This window comes from Ascaphus truei, chromosome 1, assembly GCF_040206685.1.
Source record: "Ascaphus truei isolate aAscTru1 chromosome 1, aAscTru1.hap1, whole genome shotgun sequence".
Lineage (NCBI taxonomy): Eukaryota > Metazoa > Chordata > Amphibia > Anura > Ascaphidae > Ascaphus > Ascaphus truei.
The window spans coordinates 408,813,588-408,839,156 of NC_134483.1; the positions used below are offsets into that span (position 1 = coordinate 408,813,588).

At 40.5% G+C, this 25,569-nt stretch overlaps 1 protein-coding gene across 4 annotated transcripts in view; it reads left to right on the forward strand.

The window, feature by feature from the left end:
* Window positions 1–25,569, forward strand: part of LRBA (LPS responsive beige-like anchor protein) — a 608,431-nt gene that overhangs the window by 493,129 nt on the left and 89,733 nt on the right. For all 4 annotated transcript variants that reach the window (XM_075613691.1, XM_075613682.1, XM_075613662.1 and 1 more), the window contains one exon: window positions 13,538–13,705. In XM_075613691.1, the coding sequence (XP_075469806.1) occupies window positions 13,538–13,705 (168 nt within the window). The remainder of the gene's footprint in view (window positions 1–13,537; window positions 13,706–25,569) is intronic.

Sequence of the window (25,569 nt, forward strand, 5' to 3'; positions counted from 1 at the left end):
CTCTGCGCGCAGAGGAGCTCACCAGTCGGAGCTGGGACGCAGAAGGGTTAGGATGTGCATGTGCAGGGAGTCGGTGACCCCTGCACTAGGCCAGAGATCCCCTTAGGCCCTAGCTGGGCCCCGACTCCCCTCAGTTTGTGGTTGCTGCAGGGACCGGCCCATCAGTTAGGGACACGGACCCTGTAGGGCCAGAGAGAGGGACACAGCCAGGACACACTGGCGTTCCGGTGGTCTGGGACAAGACTACCATATTGAGAGACTATCTTCAAAGGTGATACTATCCACGCGGGAGGTCACCCAACGTGGAGGCAGACGTCGTCATTGACAACCACTGTTGCTGGATCAGTGGATCCTATCCTTCCGTTGTGGCGATACCGGGCGTCGGAGCACCCGGCAGGAACTACAAGTGCACAAACTGTACACACGCTAGTGGGGCAGCGCTGTCTCACACACTTGGGTGGGAATTGCTACTTGTGGACACCAGGGTGGTTGGGTGCCCAAGGGCCTCAGAATTTGGGGGGACTATCTCACCTGTGTGAGTGGACTTGGCGTTGGAGGTTATCGGAGCGAGCGGCCGTGCGTGGCCAGGTTGGTGGGAGTATATATCTACTATTCTTTTGCATGTAATAAAACTGTTACTCTTAGCCACGTGTGTTTTATTGCATGGGGTCCTGTAACAGGGTTATCCCACATAGGATCTTGTACAGGTGGAGGCGCTACCGAATGACGGCTCGGGCATATTCCAGGCTCCCAGCAGTGGAGGCTCAGGCCTCCTTTGAGCCACAGGTAACGTACCACATATGTAGTAGCAGCCATATCTCCCAGGGGGTGGGGGAAGTGCTCTACATAACATTAGATCAGTCCTTTGTTTAACCGTGGGCCTGTAACGCAATGTATTGCTGACCACCTGTAGTATTGTAAAGGGTTAATGCTTTAAAAGTTCTAGGGAGTTTTTGGGTGATGCAGAGAACTTCAGTAGCAATATTGGACCTGGAAAAGAGTAGATTCTCTGTTTAGGAAACCTAGCAACAGGAGCTACCGTTTTTATGATTAAGATTATTACATTCAGTCTCCAAGTGTAAAGACCAGAATAAGTTACTCTGTGAAATGTGCTGCTTTCCCCTAACAGCTCTGAGGCTTCAATGGTGTTTTGGTTCTGGCACTCTGGGGGTTAAATCCTAAAACTAAAGCTCCCTGTGTATCCTCAATAAAAGAAGCATACAGTTTGTAGGAATGCATAAGGGTACGTGTCATCGTACTGCCTGAGATGGTTTCCATCATTCTGACTTTAGATGCTGTAGGTTTTAACAGTTTTCAGATTTATATAGTTTTTGTTTGGCTGTCAAAACATTTAATTATATCATGCTCAAAGGTGTAAAGCTGTCAAATAAATCTGAGACTTTACATAAACATTTGGTTAGCTGTATGTGCTACCACCGTGTTACAGCGAGTGGCTTCCAGTCTCTCTTAAGCAGGTATAGAACCGTAACTTTTGTTTCTTATATAGGTGTGTTCCCCCCTCCCCCCCCTGCTCTCCTCCACAGCCAGATGATTCTGCAAAATAAGTCTCTGGTAGTGAAGGGGTTACATTTGTAGACACCCTTATCTTTGGAATAAAATCCATAAAACGTACCAGATTTTAATGTGGTGGTGGGGGCTCTTTTTTTTGGGGGGGGGGGGCTGTGGTGAGGGAGGGAATAAAAGTGTTGTATGGAATACTATATGTTTGAGAGATGATATTGCACAGCAGTCGGACATGTAACACATTTGCTTTTAGTTTATACTGTTTATTTCCTCCTTTGTGTCATGTTTTATAGCCATGTAAATGTAGGCCCAAACTCCTAACTTCACACACAACAAATGCTTCCCCTGCATACACAATCAACGCTGCTTTTTGGGGGCAGGTTAAGGGCTCATAAGTAACGAAGAACAAAGCTGCAAGGGATCATAACAGGATTTAAAAGCAGTTCTTACAAAACTGCATTATTGATGATCAGTCATTGAAAATGTATATTTTCTTAGTACTGTAAGGTTTTAAGTAAAACAAAATGTGATGAGAGTGGCAAAGATTAAATACAGGGGCATCTCTCATTGTACTGTGCTGCCCCAAATATTTCTTCAAGAAAAAAATGTCTGCACGGAATAAGCGGAGAGTACTGTAAAAAATGACATGTAAAAATAATAATTAACAGATTTTAGAACCTTCTACGCATTTTTCAAATAAAACGCAACAATCCTGTGCAAGGCTTTGTATCGCAAATGGCTGAAAGACATACCAGTGAATTTGTAAAGAAGAAAGGTGGATTTTACTACGAAGCCTTTATATATTCTTTTCTTTTCAAAATGAATGCAGGCGGGGGTACTGGGCTTTTGAGTAAAAGTTGCCTCTCAATGCCATTACACAGCTAGTTACAGAAGGAAAGAAAGGGAAAAGCAAATACAAACAGGAGCATCAAGGATGGGCTTCCCTTTTATATGACACCGCCCGCTAAACTGCCCCTTGCTTCTTTTTCCAGTCAGGTGGTTTTAAATCAGAGTTAATTACTCCAGTCATTTATTATAATCACCTTCCTGGTATTGCTATCCACATTCTGTCATGGAGGGGAAGCAAGGCATCTTTTGAAGCTGCAAAGTTTGAAAGCCACTGCAGGGTACTTGAGGCTCATTAGTGAGGCCTATCTATTCTCGCCTTTGGATCTGTTCCATCATTGACCTCTTCACGGTCAGTGGGCCTGCAACACCATGCATGGCATCCCCTGGCAGTGGAGGGGTTAACTCAAAGGTCCATTGAGCCTTCTCCCCTTCTTACATGCAGCTCTTCACTGTCCATTAACTCTTCCTTTGCGGTTTGACTTTGTCTGGACACCAGGAAAATGGAAAAGAAAACGTCAGTACTTCAGTTTTTTTGTGTGGTCGATATTTGCAAGTGATAGAAAAGGGTGACATGCTGTCGACCAGCATGCTTCCCCTGCATACACAATCAACGCTGCTTTTTGGGGGCACGTAATGGGCCCGTAAGTAACGAAGAACAAAGCTGCAAGGGATCATAACAGGATTTAAAAGCAGTTCTTACAAAACTGCATTAATGACAATCAGTCACTGAAAATGTATATTTTCTTAGTACTGTAAGGTTTTACGTAAAAAAAAATGTGATAAGAGTGGCAAAGCTAAATACAGGGGCATCTAATAGTACTGTGCTGCCCAAAATATTTCTTCAAGAAAAAAATGTCTGCCCGGAATAAGCAGAGTACTGTAAAAAATAACTGTGAATCCTTACTTTTGACTCATTTACACTTTTGAATTGTGAGGGAGGAAGTAACTGTAGAAAAGTGCTTCACTTAAACATGCTCTTTCCATTGTATGTAGACTATTTTTTGTGTGGTATTTCCTTGTAATATAAGTGAGCAGAAGCAGGGCTGCTTATCCTCCTAGATGAAGCCATTCTCTTCTCCACCTCACCCCGCACAAATCCACTCTTTGTAGAACACATTCATAATCAATGGTGTGTAGGGGAAAGTGTTATTGGTCAGAGCTTCTCCCTATCCATTTAAGATGATATATATATATATATATATATATATATTTCTTTCTTTCTTTATAGTTGTGTATCAGGAAGAACCTTGATTAATAAGAAGAATTGAGCAGATTGATATTGTACATTTATGGTTTAATTGCACAAATACTAGAGGGAGGGGGGGGGGGGTGGCTTCCATTAAGCTTTTGTATTCAGTCGTATTAAGAAGGCCTAAAATGGTGTATGGTAGTGCAACTTCTTAATACCAGTGGGGACAGGAAGACAGCATATCATGGTCTGTTTAAGAAGAGGAAGAGGGAATGTGACTTTGTAAATGGTTGCTATAGAAACAAAAAATGCTTGTTACATTATATTACATTCAAAATGTCATTCAGAGTTTAAAACAAATAAATGCTACACGTATTTTCTCATAGTATAGAACTGATTTATTAAAAAAAAAATCACATGTAGCATGTTGCCTGGTCTGCAGTTTTAAGATTAAGTTTAAACAAATAATTTGTGCATTGGTAGCAGAAGATTGATTGGTACACGTACATGGAACATCTTCCTGGCATCCTTTGAGAAGTGTTGCTTGGCGTCCATTTGATGTTATCAGTATCTTTGCATGGTCACTGGTAATGCTGGTCAAGAGGCTCCATGTGTGTGGTAGTGAGGAGCCTGCAGGCCACGTTTAGTCTATTGAGTCCGGATTATCTCGTGCCGCCAGCCCTGGTGAAATCCTATTTTCTACTCACCCGAGTAATTTGCTGCTAAGATTTTCTTGATAAGGAGTGTGGATGTAAATATATTAGAACATTTTTGGAATGTTTTATTTTTCTCTTGTCTGCAGTGAAACCTTTATAACTTTCATAAACCTCATTACATTCAGTACCTTGCTGGTTTAATCTCACCCTGTTAATCCCTTGCATTCCTGCCGGTTCCTGAACTGATGGGGTGAATGCATCAAACCAGTCATTGGGGAAGCAACAATTAAGTATTCACCTTACAATAAAGATTCACTTGCATGTTGTGACCTCAACTCCCTTGTGCATCTTTATTGTGCAAAAGTAGTGATCAGTACAACTTGAGTTTTTAACAGCACAATTTGTGTTTATCTCAATCAAGACGGAAACAAATGTCTGCCAAGCTCTTTTCATTGTGGATGGGAATATTTCCTTTGTTATAGACTTCTGGTAAACCCATAAATGTTGAAAAGAAAAATATAACGGTTTCCGATTCCTAGGATTTCCAGTATCTTGCTACATAGAAACATTTATTTAGACTACTTGATGCAGATAAGTTTGTTTCTAATGTATCTAAGAAATGTTTAATGCTGAAGGTACATATTCTCTTGGCTCTTGTTCCTGTCCTAAAACTCTGCATATGTACAGTAGATGCTAAATAATGGATTACGTTCAATGCACTTCCGCTTTTCTAGTTGTGATCACCTTTAATTGGGTTTTCTTCTCCACTGTTATAGCCTGCAGGTGTATTCCAGCCAACCTTGTTTTTACATTGAAATTATTTAATGGCATTCCTTGTTTGTCCAAACTGTTGACAAGTTTATAAACGGCCTGTGTTTTGGCAAGCAACACTTCTGTTCGTCATACTAACCTACAGTAGATTGGAAATAAAACGGACCCCGCTTTATTACTATTTTCACTAGCCTTATTAGCAGCAAGTCTTAAATAAAAAATATATCCCTGCCAAAGGCCACCAGTGTTTGCATCCGCCCTATGTTTTTTTTGTTGTTGAGGACTTGCAGCCTTTGACTGTTCCCCCACTGTGTTGGTCGCTCAGTGTCTCATGAGGTGTAGGGCAGGGGTGCGCAAAGTCCCTATGCTGCGCCCCCCCTGCATTCTCTCCTCCTAGGTCGTGCCCCCCAATCACCTCTAATGTTGCATCAAATGACGCTGTGGGGTCATGTGACGCCACGTCAAGTGACCCGCGGCGCCATTTGACGTCACGTCTCCATTTATTTATTTATAAAATATTTTACCAGGAAGTAATACATTGAGAGTTACCTCTCGTTTTCAAGTATGTCCTGGGCACAGAGTTAAGACAAATAATACATGGTTACAAATACAGTTACATAAATGAACAGGGTATACATTATATACAAGATATTGCATGCACAGTTAAAGAAAATATATGTTATGGGCGTATGTAACAGTTACAGACCAGATAAAAATGTGAGACAGCCTTAGATTTGAAAGAACTTAAACTGGTGGTGGATGTGAGAGTCTCTGGTAGGTTGTTCCAGTTTTGGGGTGCACGGTAACGAGCGTCATTTGATGCCGCTTTGCCATAGAGACGCGTGACTGAAGCTGGGTATGTAAGTTTACAGAGGCCTCACGCTGCCGTTACTACATTTTACGTCTCTTGAACAAAGCGGTGGTTGTCATGTGCTCCCACTTTCCTATACCACCACTTTGTATTCTTCTGCTAGGTGATGTTGTTCATCATTGAGTTGACATCATATCTTTTCATTAAAAAAAGTTTAGCTTAAAATAAGCACATCAGGATGCCGTTAATAAAAGAATATGGATACTTTGTTCAATATAACTTTCTTAGCCAGATGTTTAAAAAAAGCAAAAAATGCAAAAAAAAAGCTTCATCATGTATTAAAAGCATGGTATCCTTTCCATCTGAAAAACTCTCCCTTTGCGTCCACAGCAAGCGTCAAGCACCACAAACACTGAAATGTACAATGTTCTTTAACAAGATGTATTGTACAGTAGTTGCTTATAAGACTTTTTTTTAAATTTTGCTAGAAGGGTATTTTGAAAAAATAAATCTTGCCGTGCATGAAATAAACTTGATCAGGAAATATCAATTCAGTTGTGTTCTTCAATTTAATTAGAGAAGGCATTGCGGCAATTTGGGAATAATTATTGCGGTATCTTTAAGACTACATAAAACAAAGCGATTATTCTTCACTGCAGGTTATTATTCCTGACTTTAATGAGGGGCAACCTTTATATTTATGGAAATAAATTTCGAAGTCATTTTATTACATTTTGCCTGATTCATAATGCAGTTTTTGTTCATATTTTTTGTATTTTATTTAAGTGTTGCATGTTGTGACTGATATGTTTGCATTGGACATCTGTATATACTGTACATTGGAGTATATCTCAAGTGTCTTGGTCCCTATGCTTAGTAGATCTCATTAAGGAAGCAGATATCGGTCGGAGACAGTTTGTCAAGGCTAATATGACTCCCAAGGGATTCCAATGACAATCTGTGTGCGGCTTCACACGACAGCCTATTCATAGTCCGATTTGATTCTTAACAATTGGACCTCAGCCACTGATTTATTTTCCCATAAATCTGCTGCATTGCATAATAATGTATTTCTGTTGGACATTTTAGTGGATTTAGTTTTTTTTTACAAATTTTACTCCGAGCACACATTGGGCATAATTGATGTTCAGAGCCAGCTTTGGGAGCAGTAACAATTGATTGGTTTTGTTAGGTTTGAGAGTAGCAAGGGGGAAGAAATGTTAGTGCCCCATTGCTGTACACATATTTAATGAGCCTTAATGAGGCAATTCCTTTGTGAAGGCAAAGGGTAAAATTAAAGCAGCAGTTCATTTTCAGAGCCCCCTGGAGTAGAGACGAAGGTTATCATTCTACACTTGGCAATTCCTTCCCACCCCAAATCTGCTCCATAAAAAAGTAATCATTGTGAGACATCACCAAAATCTAATATATTGCCCTTTAAACGCTGCAAATATTGAAAAGGGGAGCAACTTATTTTGTGTTTTAGGTAAGAGCACAGTAAGGGTTACATTTAAACAATGGTAAATGAAGGATGGAAGGATTGGGTCTTGAAGGTTTTAAACAAAGCTTCAATACCTAATAAGACACGTTTGCAGCAAGTTGTTCTATATTAGTGCTGTGCTGTGTAGCATAAGGGTATGTATGGGCTATAGATATTTGCCTGCAAACATTAACTGCTCTGCTTAACATACTAAGCTCTTACAAAAAAACATTTGAAGGAAACTCACTAGAATCATTGATTCATTCTATGTTTTTGTTTTTTTCTCGGCCGTTTTCTAATCAGGCCTTCTGTCGCTGCACAGGCGTTGCTCTTGGGTGTAATTTACTGTTACATCCCATTTCACATAAAAAATGTAGCTTATTAGCTTAACAGAGCGGGAATAACAGAAAATTGCAACCCTTCTGCGCTGAGTCCTATGATGAATCTTGGAATCGGTCTAGGAAGGGTGGGTATGTTTTTTTTTAAATGTCTTTTTTGTATTCTTTTCACGGTTTTCTTTTTACAGGTTTCCATACATTTTCTGCTTGTGCCACTTTATTAGTAAATATCTGCATTGGTGTGTTATCGGAGCGTTTTTTTTGGCACATCTACCTGTGTCTATTATATTCTTACAAGTATAAATGTGCAAAAGTGGTTTCTTCGTGAAAATTCCCTTTGAAATGAAAAAAAAATTTTTTTACATGTATATTTTTGCAAAAAACACTGTTCACAAAGTGCCCCTATTATATATGCAGTGACGCTGCTTCCCATTGCTGGAGGCACGTTCCCTTCTATTCAAATGATGCAAGTAAAATCTTCTCCCGCAAGTGGAAGCCCCCGTATGGCATATGGAAAAGGGGCATAAATGAGGAAGTTGCGACTGGTGGATTTTGCCAACGTTTTTCTTATCTTCACAACTCTTTTGACAGCTATAAATGTTTGAAATTTGCCACAAATGCAAATTGTTTGCAAACGTTTTGCACATCTCTACTTAAAGGTTACAACTTCCTCTGAGACATGTAATGGATGTATTTTCCAAAAACACATGTAACTGCCTTTGTGCTTAAAAGGCCGTAATCGCTATAAAGTCTATAAAGTCACGGGGGCCCTAAAGAAGCGCTCGGATTTCACGAAAGAAAAAAACAAAGATAAAATCTAACATTATTAAAGTAATAACCACACAGTCAGAATTAGCATCCATTTTATTTCTGCTCTGTGTATGATTTTATAGCCTGCAAGAACACTCATGAGATCTCCAGCGGTTGTATCTTATTAAGCAATTATACATTTATTAATTTTTAATGGGATTAAATGCTGAATTTTATAGTTTTAGTTTTGGGAACATATTTATGTGAACTGTTACACATGCAGCCTTTGTACTAGGTGCAATATTACAGGTATAAATTAGATAAAGGGTTCTCTAATCCGATATGCTAGCATATTATTCCAAGTATTAATTTTTTGGAGGTAGCATATTACAGGCACATCATTTATCACTTGGGGCTTATATGTTATTGATGGTACACTATGTATTAAGATAATACAATTATTGTTTTTTTATCCTACATGTGCTCCTTTTTTTTTTTCTTTTGGTCACTTGACACTTTTTACATTTTCTATTCATTAATATTAATAGCATTCATAACATATCCCAGTTTCTGTATTTTTGTTTGAGATGCTCTAACATATTTTAGATTTTGAACAGTTTTCACTTCAGTGGTGTTTCAAAGCAACAAACATTATGGAAGACCAAAGATATGTAAGCGTTTGATGGAAAGTTCTAATTAAGTGAATCTCAGAAAATTAGCTGAAATTAGCTGTCAGAAAGTCACATTTAAATGAGTGATGAGCTGCTCTGGCAGTAAACATTTAAATGATATAAATTGCCATTTAAGTGTATGGTTTAATGTTTGTTGTACATTAATGTGACATGAGACTGCAGTGACAATCAAGCAGCCTTCTGTAATTTGAACATATTTAGGGCTTTTGTATGGAGTGCCACACACAAATTAAGACGATTGCTGTTTTTATGTGTGAATTCTGGTGGGGGATTTTTTACAAGCCATTGTTAATGAAACAAGTCCATCATTTGAGTAGGAAATTGCAGAGTAGCATATTTGTACACTGCATCAATTTTCACATTCAAGATTATTGTATTGCTTGACTGAGTGGAGAAGACAATATAACTTATTCTAGATTTTTTTTAATGGCTCATGGACTGAAATTGATAACCCACTCTTAACAAAACAAATCTTTCCCTTTATAGAAAATTGTAATGAATCACAGTTTGCCCCCACTTTAATGTATCCACCAATATCTGTTGTGTACTAAAAACGAATTGTGTATTAGTGCTTTGTTACCCTTTTTAGATATCTTGGTTTTAATATTATGTATATTTTTATAGTGCCAATTCAGTACATGGCGCTTAACAATTTTTACAAACGTGACAACATAATTACAATACAGGGAATATAATACAGATAGGGGTGCAGCAATACTAAAATGTAATGCTTGGAGGAAAGGCATCCCTGCACAACGCGCTTCTATTCTAACCGGGGTACTAACGGAAACAGTAGTAGGTACATTGGAGTGCATTAGATTGTGTGTGTATAAGAGCATTCTGCAGTTTAGTGAGTAATGGTTATCCAGGACTACATACACACTTTGTTGAACAATTGAGTTTTTAGATGGGTTTTGAAGTTGGAGAGAAGGTGCTTGTTGGTAGATATTGAGTAAAGGTGTTCCAGAAGTAGGGTACAGCATTTGATACTGGTTGAGGGATAGAGAGGAGACAGGCCTGAACATGGCATAGAGAACGAGTAGGTGTATTGTGATATAAATAAGGAGATCTAGGTGGAGACCTATATCGAGAGAGAGACTATATATGCTGAGACATAAGGACGGCCAAAGGCGTTTAGAGCCATAAAATAGAGAATAATAGAGACTATCGTTTTCAGAAGGGGAGAAGCAGCAATTAATAGAGATCATTGAGGTTATCCTCGCTATGGTATTTTGAGTAGACTGAAGGGTAGAAAGCTGCCAGGCAGGCCAGTAAGGTTGCAGTAGAGAATGAGGAAATGCATTAACATTTTACTAATAGAGAAACTCAGAAAAACTTGAATTGTAGAAGTGTTACCGAGAAAGTAGCAGCAAGATTTAGTAATGGCATTAAAGTATGGTGAGGAGTTAAATATGATGCCTAAACAGGCTTGGTGAACTGGATAGATTGTAGGGTTACTGTGATAGAAAATGGCACGCTAGGGCTTGATTTAGGTGGGATTATAGAAGGTCTGTCACGTTGGCACCTTTTAACCAAGGGGTTAACTTTCATTTTTTTTAAATACCTATTTTTCTCCGTCTCCTGTGAGGTTACCTCCGTCAACGTGGCCTATGCATTAATGGGCCCATAAAACAATGAAAAAACGATAAGTTTATATGTTTATAATTGTAGTGACTGGTGACCGTGTACAGATGTACCAGAGATTTGACCTGATCTCAAGGCTAACTTCATAACATAGCATCATAACAATTCCTGAGACTTTTCTGGCTAGCAGATAAAAGGTGACAGAAAGGGCACCCTCCATTTCCTTACAGAATTAAACATGTATGATTCAAACCTGGTGTAATTCACAAGGATACAAAATATAGATTTGTGACGAGCCAAAATACAGAATTATACTGGACACTAAACATGATGGGGTATCTGGGGTGCATATTTCAGATATTTGTGTCCCTCTCAAAGTTAGAATGAACCCTGTAAAAACAGATGTCCAGGTGTGCATTCAAATTATATGAACGCAGTGATGAGGGTTGCATTATTCTGGGGGTTATAGGGTATTTTATATTCCGATTTAATTTGGGTTTAAAATAATTTGGGGACTCAACCATAAATGTCACGAAACATTGATGAGGAGTGGTAGATAAGAGACACCAACAAAAGGTTGGCCTGTCCATATCACAGGGGCAAAGTTGTGAGCATGAAAATAATGGATTTGAGTATCAAAAGCAGAATTTAACATGCAAGTTCACATATCTTCAACTGCAAGACCTCTTTGAAGGGATCTTATATTGTTTGTTGGTCAAGTATAGGTTTTCTGTTTTTTTTTATGGAACTGTTTAAAAATATTTGATTTTTTTTGTAACATTTATTTTCTGTAAGTACTGTGCCCTTTTTGTATATTAAATGTGAAATGTAGTAAGTACTGCCTCTGTGCTCTAATTGAACCTAGTACATTTTTGAAGAGTGACTCAATAGATATGAGTAAAATTAAAAAAAGGTTAGGTGGATGCTGTAGCCAATAGAAATGAGGAAAATCCCTAGAGGGTTAATACAGTCTGTTCATGAAACTTTGATGTCCTCCTGAGATGGCAATAGTATGTGGTAAATGACCAGTAGCTGACTCCAAACTTCAGCCCACACAGAATGAATCCTAATGACGATGTGTAAAACTCCTCACAGGACTCGCCTCACATGTGCTGACTAGGGGAAACGCTGATATGCGCACCCACCAGCTAGGGCGTACTGTCCCAGGGAAAGAGACTGTATAGGTAATCAAAGGAAGGAGCACCTGGTGTGTTGTACTGAACTCGGAGGTGGCGTCCCTCCGCCAAGATATCGCACCGCTCCGTGGGCACAAACCGTGACGGTATGCCGACCCCCAATATGACATGTACAGACCTCCAAGGGCGAAAGTGTAGAGTCCGCAGATGGAAACAAATCCAATTACCGCAATCAAATTGGATGACTCTTCACAACAGCTCTTTCAGCTTTTCTCCCACGTAAATGAACAGCAAGCAGTTGCTCTGTATACCGACACTGCACTGGTGTTGCTCCTCAGGGATTCCTCACAGCTGATCCACCACCAATTAGCACGATGACACTCCCAGCGTCCTTTCATTGGCTAATACGCCAACTTCATCAGGGGTTATGCCAGGGAGGAGGGGCTGATGGAGTTTTTATTGCCCAAATTAGAAATTTGATAGGAGGACTTATAACAACCATAATCAATGATAAAAAATAAGCTACACTTTTGCTAAACAAAATAAAAAGTGCAAAACAGTTCACAAAGTTGTGTGTATGCATATGTGTGTGTGTATATATATATATATATATATATATATATATATATATATATATATATATATATATATATATATATATATACAGTGTTCGACAAACCTATACATTTGCTCGCCCCGGGCGAGTGGATTTAACCCCCGGGCGAGTAAATATTGGCCCAAGCAGCACACGTTTGGTACTAGGTGGCGAGTAGATTTTTTTGTGTGGCGAGTAGATTTTTTGGTAATTTGTCAACCACTGTATATATATATATATATATATATATATATATATATATATATATATATATATATATATATATATATATATTCACATACATTCACACAGTAACAATAACCATATAATTGTTTCACAAGTTGGTTAATATGAACTGAAATATATCCATTTTTATTTTGCTTTGGGTTCAGCACCTTTTTTTCCCCTACAAAGATACCACTGCATTTAGTTTTTCACACATGCGCACCTGTATTCTGATGTCATTAGTCTTGTTGCATGCTTATATGTATATAATAGATACAAGTAGTAATAGGCATGCCTTAAAAAAGCAATCCAAGCGGGTTTAAAAAAAAAAAAAAATCTTTAAAATATGATTGAAGCAGGAGCTGAATCACATTATTTTCAACTTCGGGGACCCCTTTCTTTCAGACATACCTCCATAGGAGTTTGCCAGTAGCCGCTCCGCTAGTATGGTTCAGGTGATGGTGGAGTTTTAAAGCTCCCACGCCCTGTGGGCCAATAGGAAGCCGTGACATAGTCCGGTTCGTCTTCCTATTGGTCCGCGTGACTTAGCCTAGATACCGGCACCTCCTTTGGAGGTCTGTATCTCGGAAAGCAGGGGTCCTGCAGCTGAATTTAATAGAGTTCAGCTTCGGAGACCCCGTACTTAAAAAATCGCATGAATTGTTCCTTTAATACTTTGCATTCTTTAAACAAAAAACATAAGCACAAATCAGCAGGTACATTATGGGGAGCACACCAATAGTTGTACCATCAAAGATGGATCAAAGGATGACTGTTATTTCATGAACAGGCTCTTCAGTTAAATATATGTACTATGTATCACAAGTGTGTGTGTGTATATTCTTTAATATTGAATGGCAATAGCCATAAGATATTGTACCTGCTGTAGTTTTGAAGTTAAATTCTAAGCTGACCTGTTTTTTCTCTGTTATTGCAGGCCTTGGAAAGTGAGTTTGTCTCCTGCCAGCTTCACCAATGGATTGATCTCATTTTTGGCTATAAGCAGCAAGGGCCAGAGGCGGTTAGAGCACTAAATGTATTCTACTACTTGACCTACGAAGGTGCAGTCAATCTCAATTCAATAACAGATCCTGTGTTAAGAGAGGTATGTTCTTCATATTTGGATTTTTAAAGTTCTATTGTTCTTAGACACGTATGTACTGTGCAATACCTGATTGATGTTTAACATAAAAGAAAATTCAACATATTGATACATTAAAGAAACATTAATATAGGATAAAAATATCAGGACAATAGGAGACTTACTATATAAAGGGAAGCTTCTTAGCTTTTAGGAGCTTAGTAGTAAATATGATGTCCCAGACCTCCATATGTTAAAGTACAGCAGGGCCCCGCTTCTCGGGATCGTAAGTCGCGCATGCGCAGAACAGGCGGTTGCGCCCGACGCGCATGCGCAGATCGTTGTTTGCGCATGCGCAGATCGTAGTTTGCGCACGCAGACCATAGGTCGCGCATGCGCAGAACATCAGGAATGCCGTTTTGCGCATGCGCAGAACTGAAAATGGCCGGATCCGCTTTCCGCCGATTTTCACTATACGGCAGGCCCTTGGAACGGAACCCGCCGTATACCCGGGCCCCTCCTGTATTTCGAAATCCGGTATTATCTATATAAAATCTCCAAGAAACTTGTGTTCCCCCCACTATCAGATTTCGAATCCTTCTGTAGGAGAGGAATCTATCAGAAAGGACTAATCACAAAAATATACTTGGGAATGGAAGCCTCGGTCGATACTCCTGACCACAAATACATGCTAAAATGGGTCGGACGATCTGAATATAGATAGAGATGACTGGGAGGACATCTGGGAGTTTGCGGCAAAGACCTCCATATGCACCACTATTAAAGAAAACATTTATAACATTTTATTTTACTGGTACCATACACCAAATATAAAAACAAAATATCAGACTGGTTGGCGCATGCCTGATGAATACTACAGTACCACCTAGTGGTGAAAAAAGAAAGTATCAAGTATACACAGCAAATGCTAATGATAAGTGTAACTCTTATTGGAGCACAACAATAGACCTTAATTCCTGGTCACAGACAATGCAGAGTCAAGCAGCAAACAGAGAACAGAAAACAAACAAAAGACAAAAAACACAACACAACAAAAAGCCAAAAGGAAAAAATGAAGATGTCTTGACCACTCAACCTCAAAGGGAAAGCCAAGTTCCTCCAGAGATACAGATGCACAGGGGGTTAGGGAGTGTGTCGTAAACAGTCAGGGTTCAATCAGCAGCTTCCTGATGTGGTATGCTGTAGTGTAGCTGGTCTCAGTAGATAGGGTAGAGTTGGGTAGGGATGTAGAGAAAAGGACTGCTTGTGCTGTGTATTAAAATCATTTGCACTGCCACTCAGGGCAAATAAAGGTTTCTTTATCACAGCGATAGGCTGTCCGGTGTGAGTCCGTGACTCCCAAGTCTTCCGTTAGCGTTCCCCACAAGCGGCTGCTGGGGTTCTCGCGAGGTTGACTGTAAGGGCGTCTGACGTCACTGTTGGCGGTTCCAATGTTCCTCCTCCCCCCTCCACTCAACGCGTTTCGCAATGTTACGTGCTTGCTTCGTCAGGAGTGTATAGTCCACTACCCTACCTACTCTTGAAATACATAGCGCTGGTCTCCCATTGGCTTGTAGGAGAACCAGAGCTTGTATTTGACAATGGCCGATTCCCCATATAGTATTATTGCTTAAACAATACTTAAAATAGAGAAAATTATTTAATAAAGTGATAATTCTTTAAAAGACCTATACGTCCGGGTTCTCATTCATAACCCCTCGTGTGCAATAAATAAATAATATGACAAAATCCTCGTTCATATTGACGTTCTGATGCTCACTCATACATCCAAATGAGAGTATTTCACAGGGTTATAAAAAGTGTGTACGACCGGTTCTAGTGACCCCTACATGCTAACTACAAGTATAGCAAGCTGGGTGCATTCATCCGGTTCCTCGTTTGAACAGGTACCTCAAAAGAAGAAAGAAAAGAGGGGGAAAGCGACATGCAAATTGTACAATAGTTTTGCCCAATCTTACATGTTCGATCATATAAGAACCACACTCCTTTCTCTTGGTAGATCCAACAGTATAAATTCAGCATGTATTAAATGCATATGAATCATGCATGGTGAGTCTATAAAAAACAAAAATCCCTCAAGATACAGCAAGTTATGGGATGGGTGTCACTGGGACTAAGTCTCTAAGTCACACCAGCAGAGAAAAAATCTGGGACACCCAAACTACCCCAAAAGTATATATCAAAAATGCCAAGTAATAAGAGTGTGCACATAATAAATGTATAAAATGTCAAATTGAGGACGAAATTGTTATAAAAAAAAAATCTAACGATCTAATGACTCTATTAAAACAAGGGGGGGGGGGCTTAATACTAAATCATAAAAACCATTGGAAGTACTGTATGCATACTAAGAGGATGGAGTGATCGAAAGATCATAATAAAAGCCAGAGCTATTACTTAGACTAAGAACACACCCAGTTCTATGTCTATATTTAGACCATTTGGTATTAAAGTTTTTAATATGTGAATCCAAAAGGTTTCTTTTTTAGTTAGCTGAGTATCCCTATTTCCACCTCTCCAGTGTGCTGCTATCTGTCCAATTCCTTTATATTTCAATCCTGTAGCATCACTCTGGTGGAAATCATTAAAATGCCTGGATACACTGTGGGTAAGTATTTTCCTTGTAATATTACTTAAGTGTTCTAAAATACGTATGTGGACAGGCCTTGTGGTTTTGCCCACATATTGGAGGCCGCACGGGCACTCCAGGAGGTAAATCACATAGTCTGACTTACACGTAATATGATTACTTATTTTAAATGTTTCTCCTGTTATATTAGATTTGAAACCTAGTTTATCCATGGTTTTGTACCTGCATGCCTTACAGCTAAAACAACCATACAATCCTTTTATAGTGTTTAACCAATTAGTCCTTGTTTTCTCTTTGGTTAGTGCGCTCGGAGCAAGTTTAATTTTTAAATTCTCGGATTTTGTAAATATTACTCCTGGATTCTCTGGAGCTGCATCTTTAAGTATTGGATCACTCCGAATTAGGTGCCATTGTTTTTGAATTATCTTTATAATTCTTTTGGCAGCCTTATTATATTTAGTAAGGAATGCCCATTCAATCTTTTTCTTGCTATCTATATTTACCGTTGGTTTAATTCTGTTAATAATATCTCTTCTTTCCAATTGGCGTGTTCTATTGAGGGCTGTGTCGACTACTTCCTTGCTGTAGTGTCTTTCCCAAAAAATTTCAGTTAGGATCTGTGACTGTACTTCGAACATCTTTGCCAGTACAATTTCTTTTCACTCGTCTAAATTGTCCGTATGGTATATTTTCTACCCAGCGGGGGTGGTGGCAACTACTACTGAGTATAAAATTATTCGTATCTACAGGTTTAAAAAAAAAAGTCTTGGTTTTAATATCGCCTTCCTCTAGAAAAATAGTTAAAACTAAAAAATTAATTGTGTGCAGCTGGTCTCATTTGCTTATAGGAGGGTTGTGGCCCCTCCCCCCGACGGTTTAAGCTTGACCCACCCCACTTTCCAAGTTGGCAGGTCAGTTTCATTTTGCCAGGTTATGACAGATCCAATGTGATCATTCTTCCTGTAATTATACAGGTAAATAAGAATTTTAACCCAGGTGAGTGTTAGGACCTGCTTTCAGTCATGCCTTGTAAGTGGCAGCAGGCTTAAGACGCTTTGGCCAAGGGTTAAACCAAATTACCCTTTTTACAAGAGAGATATATAGGTATTGCACTATGTATTTTTGTCACAATGGAAGTAGCTTTGGGCATTTTTGTTTTTTGTTCTATACATTTAGCCACGCCCACTAGTACTCCTTTTGACACTTACACACACACACACACACACACACACACACACACACACACACACACACACACACACACACACACACTCTGCAGAATAAATGAGTTCTTCAGTATTAGGTGATACCTTTTTTATTGGACTAACAATTTATGTCATAGGACAAGCTTTCGAGAGTTATCCTCTCTTCTTCAGGTCAAGCAATACTGATATACAAAGGATTCAATGGCTAAAACAGTGTAGAGAGAGGAAAAAAACCAAAAAAAAAACCCAGATATTTACTGTAGATAAGGTAGGGTGTTAAAAGTGTTTGAAGCCAGGGGACAGTGTCGAAGAAAGGTGGGGAGGTTTGACACTGTCCCCTGGCTTCAAACACTTTTAACACCCTACCTTATCTACAGTAAATATCTGTTGTGTTTTTTTGTTTTTTTTCCCCTCTCTTTACACTGTTTTAGCCATTGAATCCTTTGTATATCAGTATTGCTGGACCTGAAGAAGAGAGGATAACTCTCGAAAGCTTGTCCTATGACATAAATTGTTAGTCCAATAAAAAAGGTATCACCTAATACTGAAGAACTAATTTATTCTGCACTATCGCAACTGGACTAATACGGCTATTTTCTGATATATATATATATATATATATAGTCAGATAAGGCAGTTGGCACTCCAATAGGTGCTGGTAAGCCACAGGTGCACGTCCCATATAGAGAATGTAGTTATACGTTACCGTTCCAAGGATTGGTAAACAAGAGACAGCACTCAATGTTGAAAATCAAAGTGTATTAGTGAAAGCAAAAATACATCCAGAAACCCAACGTTTCGGTCCTACAGAATGGGACCTTCCTCAGGGGGATACAAAAAATCCCCCTGAGGAAGGTCCCATTCTGTAGGACCGAAACGTTGGGTTTCTGGATGTATTTTTGCTTTCACTAATACACTTTGATTTTCAACATTGAGTGCTGTCTCTTGTTTACCAATCCTTGGAACGGTAACGTATAACTATATATATATATATATATATATATATATATATATATATATATATATTTATATATATATATATATTTATATTTATATATTATGTGGTAATGGTTGGGGTTTCTCAGAGCTTGTTGGGATTAAATTTAAAACGGCAGTATTGTCTTTGATATAGAAAGGCAATAGGGAAACATATTTTTGGAGGAACGAGTCCACATATTGCGACAGATTTGAGGTCAGGGAACCATTACCGGATATTATTGGTCTTCCGGGAGGTTGTATTAAGCTCTTATGTATTTTTGGGAGGTGGTACATAACTGGAATCCTGGGGCACGTAACAAACAAAAAGTCAAATTCACTTTTCGTTATGACATTATTCTTCAATGCTGTTTCCAATATAGTCTTCAACTGATCTAAAAACTCAGAAGTCGGGTCACCAGCCAATCTAGAATAGGACTGACCATCAGATAGAAGCCTCAATGCCTCTTCCTGGTAGTCAGTCCTATCCTGCACCATGACTCCAACACCCTTGTCAGCCTGGCGAATCACTATATTTTCATTGGCTTTTAACTCTCGCAGTGCTAGACTTTCCTCATTACTCAAGTTTTTTCTAGTGGAGTCCCTGGTTTCACTTAAATGTATAAAGTCATTGTTGACCATATGGAAAAAAAACCCCACCCCCTATGCAGGTAAACCGGCACCCCTAACGGGGCCTGTATCTCATGAAGTAGGGGGTCCCCGAGGCTGAAACCAATGTGGTCCAGCTCAGGAGACCCCCTGCTCATGTACACTAGTATTAAAATCTATATTTTACAGTATGATCCCCTGTAAGAGCTGTGCATGTAGTCGCAGCGTCTCCATGCAGTTCTTACAAGCTGCTTTTTTTCTATCTGCTATTGTGCTTTACAAGTTTAAGCACGATAGCAGGGGGTGGGAAACAGCTCGCTCGATACAGCAGTTTTGTGATCGGCCTTAACAAAATGCCCTTCACTTGTTAGTGAATCCCGCCTCTGGCTTAATTTTTTTAAGTACGATCACAAAATACCTATGCGAACGCAAAAGCTCACTGCTTAGTGCATAGCCCCCCTCAGTATTTATAGTTTGGTGCAGCAGGATTAGAATTTAGTGACATCTTTGTCAAACTGTGTACCTCAAGCCTCTCATAAATAAGCATGGTTTCCTCCTCCTAGTGCATCTCGTGTAGAAACAGTGACGCTTGAGTTTACATTCCCGAGTTTTAGCAGCAGTAGCAGATCTGATATCTTATCTGAAAAAAAAAATTCTCTCTCTCTAAATTGTTTCACGCTGGGAGTTAAAGGCTTATTTAAATCATAACACTGCTCCAGAACACAGCATGGCCGTGAATCTTTCACAAAGTATAAACAAAATCAGTATTTATAGCATAGTTAACATTTGTTAGATACTTTGGAAAATGGGCTACATGACTTTTCTTCAGCAGGTGGGTGACTGATCTTTGTTGGAAGCACGATAGACTTTAAAAAGGCGGAATAATATGGTTAAAAGAATGCATAAAAATTGTAAATTTAAAACTTGTAAAAAAAAGTACACGTTAAAATTGTGCTGAAAAATCAGATTACATTAGGCCTCTACCTTGATCATGTTCGTTTCTGTCAAACAATAGCACCTGTATTCTGATGTCACTAGACTTGTTGCATGCTTATATACATGGAATAAATACAAATAGAAATGGGGGCACCTTAATTAAGATTTTTGCATACTTTAAAAAAAAAAAAATACAGGTAATTATATATATATTTTAAAAACAGCGTAATCGTGGTACTGGTGACTTTGTTGCACTTATTGTATTATAATTCCCTGTACTGTATTGTCTTTGTCAGGCGCTGAGTACACTGTGGGTGCTATATAAATAAAGATATACATACAGACATAAAACTGTGTTAAATTACATGGCAGTTGGCAATACTGGATAGGTTATACTAGTGTTGATACTTTTTTTTTAACTATCATTTTTTATATAAACGTGTGTTTAACAAATTCCATGCCCTACAGATCATGAACTTGCATGCTTCATGTTATTGTGATCTTGTATTTCAGTGCTCTGAATGTGCTTCAAATGGTCATGACAAAGCTTAACTAGGGATTGCGTGTCATTTGAGTCTGGGACACACTGTACCACATTTGCATGTAAAGGATTAACAGGGAATGTGCTTATAAGTACAGAAAGTGTGCTTTTTCTGATTGCTACACCCCAATTGCGAGCCAGCAAGTGTTTTCATACAGTATGAATGCATTTATTTTCCATGCACTCAAGTATAGGAATAAATTCAATTCCTTTGAGTTCTGGCAGCCATACTTCCGATCACACTTTCTAAACACATTTTCACACACAGCTAAGTTTATGGATCTGGAACAGGATGACTTGCTGAAGCAGTTGAAAAGTGTGCCCTGGAAAGCAAAGAGCTGGAGTAAGCCACGCACATGAGTGCTAACGGCTCCATGTGCTTTTCACAGTTAGATTAATTATCGATAGGCATCAATAGACAGTTTTACAATCTAGATTAACCTCTTCAGTGCTAAATGATTTTGCTACTGCAAAATAGGGCTGATACATTCATGTTTTAGGGCAGTGGTTTTCACCCTTTCTGTCTGGGCAGCCCTAATCACAGCTACTGAGGCACTCCCACAACAGGCAGTCGCAGGACACACAGGGCAGAGACCGTAACAGGAAGCACACATAACAGGACAGACAAAAGACGCACACAAAAACGCCATAGAACAAAATCACACACACAAGACAACAAAAACACACAGCCTCACCTCTCTCTTGCCCATGCTGCTTCCTCCTCTGCTTGGCCACACCCCCAGGCTCCTGACATCTCTTCCCGATTGGCTGCATTACCAGGCAATCCGGATTGAGGAAACTGCCCAGCCCCCTAGCAACTGCCCTGCTTTCTCCCTGCTCTGGGAGAACAGGAAATCCAGCAGCACCCTTTTGATCCTTTCACTGAACCCCAGGGTGCCGCGGAAACCCCACATAGGAGCTAAAATGTATTTCTGAAATTGTGGCTTTTAAGTTAGAGCTTCTAGCAACTTATGTCTGATGTTTAAAACTTTCTGCAAGTGAACTAAAAATACATTTTTGAGGCTTCAAACTGTTGGGTACAGAAAAAGTGTTATTGTATATCTCCAACTGACCAGACATATGCAGATTCTTAAAGAATATATAAATATGTAGCCCTCTTTTTCCGTGATTAAGGGACTACACGTGCTGAGGTTTACCTGTGTGGCTCACAGGAGTCCGAAGACCGCGCGTATAGTGCCCGGGACGGGTGACGTCGCCGCTAGCGCAAGTTATATTTCACTTTGCGGCGGCGCGGCCTTTCTGGTATTTGATTGGTTCAGGGGCTTTCACATGAGGCGACATCCCTTGAAAAATCCAATATTGCCAGCTTCCTAATTTGTCGATGCGACGTCGCTCCGTTGCATTATCGCCGTCGCGCTTTCTATAAGCGTACGCGGCGGCAATGTATTTGTTTTTGGGCAACGTCACGGCCACTATAAGCACGGCCTAAGGCTGCGTCCATAGACAATGCGGGTGCTTTCCCTGGCTTTAGTATGCGTGCCGTACGGGGGCGTGTCTATGGGCGGGCCAGTGACATCACGGAGCTGGTTCGCCCACATTAGGCGAACCACTCACGTGACAGCCCTATCGCGTGAGAAATCCAGTTTTGACTGATTTCACGTGCATCGCGTGACCCCTCCCGCTTCCGCATGCTGTATAGACGCGATCACTGCACTTAGGCAGTCTGATCGCTCAGTGTGCGAACGTGTCCGCGCGGTCTGCCCCTCTATTGACGCAGCCTAAGCGTCCGCCGCTGGAAGTCTGGTGTTGTCTCGTTTCTCGGTTTACAGCGCCTCCACATCGGAGGGATCCTAACGCAGCAGGATAACCCCTCACAGGAACCAATATATTCAGTAAATACACACACAGAGTATATAACGGTATTTTCTAAACACACAATACCACACAGTATAACAGCACCACAGTACAACACAATAATGATATAAGATATATCCCCAACATAGGGTGCGGTGGCACCAATATTCCTGGTGTCCTTCCCCAATGTGAGTCCCACCCAAGTGTAAGCAGTAGCGCTACCCCTGTGGACCGTTGGTGCACTTATAATCCCTTCCTAGACACATATGTACCCAGGTGTCACCGTCAGGCAATGGATCAGTCGGGTCCCACGACGTGGGGTCTGCAAATCCCTCCTCTCACCTTATCCGGTCCACCGCGTGGGGTGAACTCCCACTGGAGGGTCTCACCGTCAGTCTGATACATAGGCCGGGGTCTGGTCCCAGACTGCAGGCCAAGAACATTGCGTGTCTGTCACTGGTGTACTTAAACGCTACACAGCCACTGAGGGAAGCGTACCTATCTATGGGCCTTCCCTGCAGCAGCCACAACCTGTGGGGAATTGGGCCTAGCTGGGACCTACGGGGAGATCTGGCCTAGTCCAGCGGAGCACTGCTCCCTGGACACTACCTTCTCTTCCTGCATCCCTGCTCCGACTGAAGCGTGGTGCCAAGCACACCAAATGTATCTATTTCTGGCATACTGCATTTGTCCCCAAGGCTGATTGGACTTGCGGAGCCGGGGGCAAGATGGCCGCTGCAACTTTACACTGCACGTGCGCAGAGACTCTATCGCGCATGCGCGATAAACATCCAAGATGGATTTTTGGTCCTTAAACGTCTGTGACTTTGCCATTATTATTTTTCCCCAAGGAGTTGAAGCAGGGCAGCGGAGCGGCGGCGGCTGTGGAGGTCGACTATGGCAGCAGCATCAGAGAGCAGTGATGGAGCCCGCCCCAGCGGTATGATGTGGAAGTCAATTACAACTTTCCTGTGTCTGCTCCATCACTGCTCTCTTCTGCTGCTGCCGCCATGGGCCTCTGCATCCCCTGCCATCCGTCTCCTCCCGTTGCTGCTGGCCGGACCTTTCTTTGAATTGTCTATTGTCAGATAAGTGCTGCCTAGCGAGAGGTGGTCTGGGATGAGGAGGCCGTGGGGGTCTGTGAGTCACGGGGGGGTGAAATCTGTGAGTCGTGGGGGGGGGGGTCTGTGAGTCGGAGGAGGTGGGGGAGGGGTCTGTGAGTTGCCGGAGGCCGGAGGGTGTCTGTGAGTTGGCTGAGGGCGAGTCGGCAGAGGCCGGGGGGCGCCTGTGAGTCGACACAGACTGGGGGGGTCCGTGAGTTGGCAGTGGCCGGGGCGGTCTGTGAGTCGGCCGGGGGGGAGGGTGGAGGGCTCTGTGAGGCGGAGGCCAGGGAGGGGGGTCTGTGGGGCAGAGGCCAGGGGGTGGGGTGGGGGGGGGGGGGAAGAGGTGCAGGCTGGCGCCTTATATTTATTATTCATATCATTTGCAGAAATACAAAATGTTTCAGGGGGATCCAACAACCCTTCGGCATATTTGTAAACCCTTCTTGTATTGGTTCCATGCAGCTGATAGAGGCTTTTCTAGCCATTCCGTAATCTGTTAACATTCCGGCAAACGTGCATTAATTCTGCTTTTATGAAAATGGTCAAGTAACGGAGTAATTTGGAGAATTGAATAGTGTTAGTTTACGTGCACCTCATCAACAACAACATGTAAGCTTTGATAATAAGAACCACTGCCAGTATGGATTATCATAGCCTTCATGACTGATAATATTATTTATGAGCCTTCATGTAACTATGTTTCTCGGTTTTCTTTTGCCAATCCATAATCTTTTTGAGCTCAGTAGCCAAAGCGGTAGGTGTTTTGCATGCGCGCACATCAGCGTTATAGACACAGATACTGTTTGAAATTATCCATGGACCCAGTGTCTCTGAACGTTATTGAGTGACATTTGTTTCTGTTGCTTGTGTCTGCTTTGACGGGCTGGTTTCTCTCAGATTGGCAGTTGGGATTATATTTCAGCAGACCGACAGATGTAAGAATCAGAAACAAGGCTAGCCTGGGTCTTTGTTTAACTGCTTCATTTCCGGAGCAGAGAGCTGCCCGTTGCTCTTCAGTTTTACTGCTCTTGGAGTCCTTCTCAGCCATGGAGGGGTTAATGTACATGGAATGTATGGCTGTATCTCACAGGCTGTCAGAAGACCCTGATGGAAAAAGCTATTCATATATATTTTTTTGACAATAGTTTCCTGTTTTAGCTCAAAAGCAGCACTGAAATTAGATTTAATAGAATTGTTCCAATGACCATCCTATGCACACTGTCTTTTCAATTGCGTTTCTTATTTCCTGCTGTTTTTACAATTGGCCAAAATTGTTAAAAAAAATAAATAACAGAGTTGAAAAAGAAGTGGGACTGATTTGTATGGTGTTAAACGTTGCCATGCAACTTGTATTCTAACAATGAAGGGTGTAACATTGTGACCCCTGTGTATTCCCTGCCCACACTGCTTCTTTCATAGTTGCTAATAGATATAGTAATCTCTCCTAATTGTGGTGCAGACCTTTTAAAGGTGAAGTGCCACATAGAACGACATGGCACTAATAACCATGATGGTTAATAGGTCAAAACTAAATCAATTATGCCTTCAAAAAAAACTAGATGGTATTTAGCAGAAGTATTTACATACTTTTTGAATGTAGCGAGATTTTGCATGGGGGAGGGAGATTATCAATCATGTTTCCTCCACTTTATTAATAAGATATTCAGATTTATTCCTACTCTGTACAAGGAAATGGATATGGCAAAGATGAACTTTCAAACTTTGCCAGAAAAATTTTTTGAAAAAGGAAAAAAAAAAGTTTTGTCCTGTATGAGACTGTACCTCATTATTTCCTGAACATATGTTGGGCAGTATACTGTAGGCCAAAATTTGCATCATTAATGACACCTTCCTTCCAAAAATCATAAAACCTTCTTAAAATGTCTTCCCAACTCTCAATAGAAATGAGTAAATAGTTAAATATAATACACAGCTTTCATTCCTATTCCTATTACTTCTGTGAGAAAACAGCAACCATGTTAAAACTCTGCATTATTTAATGTTCTTATAGTACATCGCACTGATTGTGTACACAAGGCATAGAATATTGCAGGCACAACAAATCCCTGACCTGAATAGCTTGCAATTTAGTT